This window comes from Eimeria maxima, genomic scaffold (genome assembly GCF_000499605.1).
Source record: "Eimeria maxima Weybridge genomic scaffold, Emw_scaff218, whole genome shotgun sequence".
Taxonomy (NCBI): Eukaryota; Apicomplexa; class Conoidasida; order Eucoccidiorida; family Eimeriidae; genus Eimeria; species Eimeria maxima.
The window spans coordinates 1-7500 of record NW_013563684.1 but is presented as its reverse complement, the minus strand read 5'-3'; the positions used below and the strand labels follow the sequence as shown (position 1 = coordinate 7500).

General features: G+C 48.2%; 2 protein-coding genes across 2 annotated transcripts; one reads left to right on the top strand and one right to left on the bottom strand.

The window, feature by feature from the left end:
* Positions 1 to 185: 185 nt before the first annotated feature.
* Positions 186 to 1173, top strand: EMWEY_00022350 (hypothetical protein, conserved; the record flags this gene model as incomplete). Its single annotated transcript, XM_013477897.1, has 4 exons — positions 186 to 270; positions 518 to 594; positions 816 to 824; positions 1057 to 1173. 4 exons carry the CDS (start codon positions 186 to 188, stop codon positions 1171 to 1173), a joined length of 288 nt encoding a protein of 95 aa, XP_013333351.1.
* A 1269-nt stretch (positions 1174 to 2442) lies between these two features.
* On the bottom strand, positions 2443 to 6192 carry EMWEY_00022340 (hypothetical protein, conserved; the record flags this gene model as incomplete). Its single annotated transcript, XM_013477896.1, has 4 exons — positions 2443 to 2640; positions 2786 to 2793; positions 3372 to 3698; positions 4485 to 6192. 4 exons carry the CDS (start codon positions 6190 to 6192, stop codon positions 2443 to 2445), a joined length of 2241 nt encoding a protein of 746 aa, XP_013333350.1.
* Positions 6193 to 7500: the final 1308 nt, after the last annotated feature.

The following is a 7500-nucleotide window of genomic DNA, read 5'->3' as shown; positions in this document are numbered from 1 at the left end:
AACCCTATTCTTTAAGCTTTAGAACGGTTATTTTATCTCTGCAGAAACCCTAAACCCTAAACCCTAAAGACCCCCTTTAGCAACTGTCCTTCGTGCATACTTTTTCCACCCATACCACCAAACCCTAAACCCTAAACCCTAAACCCTAAACCCTAATTTTTTTTTTTTTTTTTGAATGTGTACAGATGGGGGAAGTATTTCCTCATCCTCCTTTGCAGCAAATGTCTGTTGGATGTGACGAAGGAGATTTCTTAGCAGCAGAGATTGATGGTATACTTTATGCTAAATATAAAATGCAAATAGGTACGTACCTAAACCCTAAACCCTAAACCCTAAACCCTAAACCCTAAACCCTAAAGGGTGTAGGGGATAGGATACCTAATAGATGTGACGGCTGCAATGGAGAAACCCCAAACCCTTAACGAGGGCTACATAAGGAGATGGGAGTGGTGGGGGAGCTGCGCTTAGGTGCTAGGGTTTAGGGTTTAGGGTTTAGGGTTTGGTGGTTCCTCCTCAGGGACATTATACATGACTAGGATATTATTAAAGGAAGATCCAGAGGGAAAGGAAAAGGCCCCAATTACCATGGCGCAGGTTAGCTAGGGTTTAGGGTTTAGGGTTTAGGGTTTGAGGGTTTATGGGTCGAGGGATCGAGGGTTTATCTCTTTAGGAGGGTTTGAGGGTTTAGGGTTTGTGTGTCTCGATGTTTTATTATGGCTTTAGACGTGTGAGGGTTTAGGGTTAGGGTTAGGGTTAGGGTTAGATTACTGTTAGGGTTTAGGGTTTAGGGTTTAGGGTTTGTGGTGTATGCGCAGTATACCGTGGTATCTAATGATGGAGAAAAACATACATCTAGAAGATATCATAAAAAAATCGAAAACCCTAAACCCTAAACCCTAAACCCTAGAGCCCAGACCCTAAACCCTAAACCCTAGAGCCCAGACCCTAAACCCTAAACCCTAGACTATTGGAACCCTAGGGAGGATCCAAACGCTGCCTACAAGAGGCAAGCCTATGCTCTACAGGTTTATGCTGCTGCTGCTGTTGCTGCTGCAGCAACAGCAACAGCAGCAGCAACAGCAACAGCAGCAGCAACAGCAACAGCAGCAGCAGCTGGAGGAAGAGCAATTAACTTGGGTCTTGTATCTTCTATTCAACTATTCTTGTGGCTAAACCCTAAACCCTAAACCCTAAACCCTAGAGAGTGTAATTGGATAGCTCTATTAGAGAATAATATGAATAGGAGAATATATTGAGTTTATTTAGGGTTTAGGGTTTAGGGTTTAGACCCCTATAAACCCTAAACCCTTAAACAACAAAAGGAGACAAATAAATACTCCTTTTTATATAGACCTACGCTACTCACTGTTTGGCTAATTCATCAAACCCTAAACCCTAAACCCTAAACCCTAATTATAGATCAATGAGTGATGAATACACCCCTCTATAACAATGAGGGTTTATAGTAGGGTTTGTATAACAAACCAACAAAACAAGGGTTTAGGGTTTAGGGGTTTAGGGTTTAGGGTTTAGCACTTGTCTGTCTGTTTAGGGTTTGACGGAAGGAGTGAAATTCAAAAGGGTTTTTCCTTACCCACAACAAACCCTAAACCCTAAACCCTAAACCCTAATTAGGGTTTAGGGTTTAGCGTCAACTGGACGCTGCAGCGCAAGCAGCTCCCCTTACTGAGGAGACACGCCCCAGGGATAAGACATCGAGCACAGGAGGTAGCTGCTGCTGCAGTTGTCTCTCCTGCTGCTTCTGCTGCTGCTTCTGCTGCTGCAGCAGCAGCTGCTGCAGCAGCTGCTGCTGCTGCCGCTGCAGTTGCTGCTGCAGTTGCTGCTGCAGTTGCTGCGACCTCTGGATACGATACGTTCGTAAGGCATTTAACCGCCTGTCCCTTCACGGTTTGCTGTTGCTCTTGCTGCTGCTGCAGCTGCAGCAGCAGCAGCAGGTGCCTGCTGCTGCTGCAGTTGCTGCATTTGCCGCTGCAGTTGAAGTTGCTGCAACAGTTGCTGCTGCTGCAGTTACACACTTGCTGCAGCTGCTGCTGCTGCTGCAGTTACACACTTGCTGCAGCTGCTGCTGCAGTTGCTGCAGCAGCTGCTAAGGCAGCTGCTGCTGTTGTTACACAACCATAAGAAGCTGGTGCTACTGTCGGGTGTTGTTTGCTGCTGCTGCTGCTGCTGCTGCTGCAGGTGCTGTTGCTGCAGCAGCAGCAGCTGCTGCTGTTGCTGGATGCAGCAGCAGCAGCAGCAATCCATCCATCTCAGTGTATGAATACATCTCGTTGCAGCACAAGGCCATACATCCGCCTGCTGCTGCTGCTGCTGCTGCTGCTGCAACAGCAGCAGCAGCAGTTGCTACTGCTACTGCTGCACAACCAGCAGCATCAGCTGTTGCTGCTGCTGTTGCTGCTGCTGTTTCTGCTGGTGTTGTTTTTAATGTTTATCTTTATTGTTGCTACTGCTACTGCTGCTGCTACTGCTGCTGCTACTGCTGCTACTGCTGCTGCTGCTGCTGCTGCTGCTGTTTAATGCCTCTGTTACTCTGCGCAGCAGCGGTGCTGCTGGTTGATCATCTTCTGTTAATGTTGGCTGAGGAAATCCTTGATAACTACCACTCTTCACCTCTTCAACCTATACACAAACCCTAAACCCTAAACCCTAAACCCTAAACCCTAAACCCTAAACCCTAAACCCTAAACCCTAAAAAAAATAAAAATGTTAAAAAACCCGTATAAACCCTCAGAAGCGCGTATAAACTGGTATAAACCCTGCTAACCCCTTTCCCTAAACCCTAATAAACCCTAATAAACCCTAATAAACCCTAATTACCTGATATTTTTTGACACCTAATTCCCTTAATGTAGTCTCTAGACATCCAGCTAATGCCCAAGCCCTAAGAAGTGCAGTTTTCTTAGGAGAGACATGAGAGAGAGCATCAATAACAGCAGCCTTGCATCTAAATAATTGTTGTTGTTGCTGCTGCTGCTGCTGTTGCTGCTGCTGTTGCTGTTGATGATGATGATAATGGGGCTGCATGCATGCACGCTCAAAAAAAGCCCCAAAATATTTAACATTTATAAATGCAGAAGATAAGGAGATCCATCTTAGACATTTATCTTGTGGACAATATCTTTCCTCATATCTCCATAGCAGCAAATATACAGGACGTGTATATAGGTGTGGACCCATAAATGGGCATCTGCTCCTGTTGCTGCTGCTGCTGCTGCTGTTGTTGTTGTTGCTGCAGCTGTTGTTGTTGCTGCTGCTTGTTGTTGTGGCGGTTGTTGTGCTGCTCGTCTTGTTATTCTTATTGTTTTTATTGTTTTTATTATTATTTATACTACGTAATGATGATGATGGACCTCCTGCTGCTGCTGCTGCTGCTGCTGCTGCTGCTGCTGCTCTTGCTGCACAACATGCTAATGTATTATTATTGTTATTGCTGCTGCTGCTGCTACTTGTTGTTGTTGTTGTTGTTGCTGTTGTCTGGGATGCTATATGTTTAGGTTGTTCTGTTGTTGTGTTGTTATTGCTGCTGTTGCTGCTGTTGCTGTTGCTGTTGCTGCTGCTGCTGCTGCTGCTGCTGTTGTTGTTGTTGTTGTTTTCTGGAGGACCTGGACCATCACCACCTGCTGCTGCAGATCCTGCTGCACCTGCTGCTGTTGCTGCTGCTCCTCCTCCTCCTGCACCTAATAAATGTTTATGTGTATGATTCCTATGATTCCTTGCGCTGCTGCTTCGTGTTGTTGCTGTTGATGCTGTGCTGCTGCTGCTGCTGCTGCTGCTGTTGCTGCATCCATGCTTCCCTCCTCCATGATGATGATTAGATCTATGATGTCCTTCTCCGCAACAGCAACTGCAGCAACTGCAGCAGCAGCAACCACCACCACCATTGCTGCTGCTGCTGCTGCTGCTGCTGCTGCTGCTGCTGCTGCAGCTGCAGCAAGAGTTACACCTTTTGTTGCATGCATACTGTTGATTACATTTTTTATGATTACATTTGCTGCTGCAGCAGCAATGATCTGCTGCTGCTGCAGCAGCAGCAGAAGAAGAAGAAGAATTAGCAGCTGAATAATAATTATTATTAATATTATTATAACAGCAGCAGCAGCAACAATTATTACTGCAGCAGCAGCAGCAACATTTAAATATTAATGTATACTGAGGAAGCAGCAACCTATATTTTCCTGTTGCTGCTGGTCTAGTAAGAAGAAGAGGAACTTTTATCTTATATAAATTATTATTATTATTATTATTATTATTTATTTTATATAAATAATTATTATTATTATTATTTATTTTTTTTTTTTTTTCTTCTCCTCCTCCTCCTCCTTCCTCCTCCTCCCCTCTTAATAGATTTATTTGTCTTATTTGTTTGCTGCTGCACTGCAGCAGCAAACCACCACGACGGGATAAACGACCATTTCTTCCTAAGTATTCAATAGGGAACATATATGCATCTGTATATAATATACAACAATTATTGCTGCTGCTGCTGCTGCTGCTGCTGCTGCTGCTGCTGCTGCTAATGTTGTTTAACATATTATTCCCGTTTATTTGAGCCAAACACGAGCTAGGGGTCATTCCTGCTGCTCCTCCTGCTGCACCTCCTCCTGCTGCTGCTGCTGCTGCTCCTGCTCCTGCTGCTCCTGCTGCTGATGGTCCTGTTAAAGAATTCCATAAAGGTGTTGTTATTGCTCCTCCTCCTGCTGCTGCTAGCTGCTGCTGCTGCTGCTGCTGCTGCTGCTGCTGCTGCTGTTGGGTGTCTACAAGACAACTGCAGCAATCTATTACTTCTAATGGTCTTACCCAAAAATCTTCGCTGCTGCATGCAGCAGCATTTGCTGCTGTTGCTGCTGCTCCTCCTCCTCCTCCTGCTGCTCCTCCTGATTCCTCTATAGAACATATACCTTCTCCATACTGCTGCAGTTGCTGCTGCTGCTGCTGCTGCTGCTGTTGATGTCTTCGTCGCTTTGTTTGTCTTGCTGTTGGTGTATCTGGGGTGTATGCATGCACCATATCTTCTGCTGCTGCTGCTGCTGCTGCTGCATCTTGTTGTGCAGCAGCACATCTTGTTGCTGCTGCTGCTGCTCCTCCTGTTCTCTTGTTTCTTGTTGGTTTCCTTCTTGTTCCCCTTCGTGGGGCTCTGCCTCCTTTTGCTGCTCCTGTTGCTGTTCCTGTTCCTGTTCCTGCTGCTGCTGCTGCTGTCCCTGCTGCTGTTCCTCCTCCTGCTGCTGCTGCTGGGGAAGCAGCAGAATCTAGTAGAGGCCCATCCGTCCCCTCTAGGCGACGACTGTTGTCCCCGGACAGCAGCACGGGGCTGCTGCTGCTCTCTTCTTTTGCTGCTGTTTGCATGCGTCCAGAGGGGTAAGCAGCAGCAGCAGCTGCAGCAGCAGCAACAGCAGCAACAGCAGCAGTAGGTGCTGCTGCAACAGCAGCAGTAGTAGTACTTGTTGGGACATCCATTGTACCTGCAGCAGCAGCAGCTGCAACAGCAGCAGCTGCTACTGCTGCAGCACTAGATCCTGCTGGTGTCCTGCTGCTGCAGCGCATGCGCTCGTGCTGCAGCAGCGGCGTTGCTGCCTTTGAATCAATTGTTAATAAAGAGGTAAGGGGGGCCCCACAGGGGCCCCCCGAGTTAGATAGGGAGGCAGCAGCAAGTTGCTGCTGCAGCGGGTAGTCTCCAGGTGTATCCTCAGCTACCTGCAGCAGCGGTGTCCGTGGCTGCTGCGGTGACATAGTTGCTGCTGCGTATACACCACACCCTTGCTGCTGCTGCTGCTGTTGCTGCTGTTGCTGTTGTTGCTGCTGCTGCAGCAATAGTAATAGGGGATCACGATGTAACTGATGCTCCTGCTGCTCCACCTGCTGCTCCAGCTGCTGCTGCTGCTGCTGCTGCTGCTGCTGACGGGTACGCTTCTGGGGGGCCCTCAGGGGCCCCTGTAAGACAGGCACAACAGAGAGGGGAAGGTGAGGAGTTAGTATAGGAGCGTGCTGCTGCTGCGCCCCTGCTGCTGCTGCTGCTGCTGCTTCTGTCTCTGCAGCAGCTGCAGCTGCAGCTGCAGCAGCAACAGCAGCAGCAGAAGACTGTTCTAGAGGTATAGGAGTAATACCTCCTGCTGCTGCTGCTGCTGCTGCGGGGTTAAGGGTTTTTGCTGCTGCAGCAGACAATCGCAAATCCATTACTGCTGCTGTTGCTGCTGCTGCTGCAGCAGCAGCAAGATGCTGCAGCAGCAAGCAAGAGAGCGTCTCCTGTATGCCAGCTAACGCTGGCTGCTGCTACTGTTGTTGCTGCTGCTGCAGCAGCAACAAAAACAAATGTTGCTGTTGCAGTTGCTGCTTCTGATGTTGCTGCTGCCGCTGCTGCAGTTACTGCTGCAGTTGCTGTTGCAGTTCCTGTTGCTGTCGCTGCTGCTGCTGCTGCTGCTGTTTCTGCTGCTGCTGCTGCTGCTGCTGGTAAGCCACAGGGATATTCACCCCCACTAGTAGAGGCAACTAGCGGCCATCTGCTGCTGCTGTTGCTGCAGCCACCAAGGAGAGTGTAGCAGCAGCAGCAGCAAGTGCAGCAGGAGCAACTGCAACTGCAGCAGCAACTGCAGCAGAAGCAGCAGCAGCAGCAGCAGCAGCAGAGGAGGTTAAGGCCTCCTTATTGCTGCGGAGACAAGCAGCAAGAATAATAAAAAGGAGACAGTCCCTTAGCAGCAGCAGGAATAGATCAGGACCTAGCACCCCAATTAATTAACTAACAGCAGCAGCAGCAGCAGCAGCAGCAGCAACTGCTGCAGCAGCAGCAGCAACTGCAGCAGCAGCAGCAGCAGCAGCAGCTACTGCTGCTGCGCCACGAAGCGCCTGGGGATACTTGGAGAAGGGTTTAGGGTTTAGGGTTTAGGGTTTAGGGTTTAGGGTTTGCTGCTGCTTTGTTGCGCTGTTGTTACACACGCAGCAGCAAAGGAAGCAAGAAAGATATTAGGGGTCAAAAGCCGTCTGCTGTTTACCTGCTGCTGCTGCTGCTGCTGCTGCTGCTGCTGCTGTAGTAGTAGTAGTAGTAGTACTAGTAGCAGCAGCAGCAACAGCAGCAGCAGCAGCAGCAGCAGCAGCAGACCCCCTAATACTTTTTATTGTAAATATTAGTTGTATTGCTGCAGTGGTTATAAAATAAAATAGAAACAAACAATTCCCTTATCTGCTGCTGCTGCTGCTGCTGCTGCTGTTGCTGCTGCTGCTGCTGCTGTTGCAGCAGCAGCAGCAGCAGCAGCAGCAGCAGCAGCAGCAGACCTGAGGTGTACAGACACTGGAGGTAATAAAAGGAATTCTCCTTTTCTAACAAAAGAAGAAAAATCTTCTCTTAGACAAAATAATAAAAATATTCTTTTTTATTAATTAATTATTTGCTGCTGCTGCTGCTGCTGCTGCTGCTGTTTGCTGCTGCTGCTGCTGCTGCTGCTGCTGCTTGTGTTATATATATATGTTACATATATATATATATATATA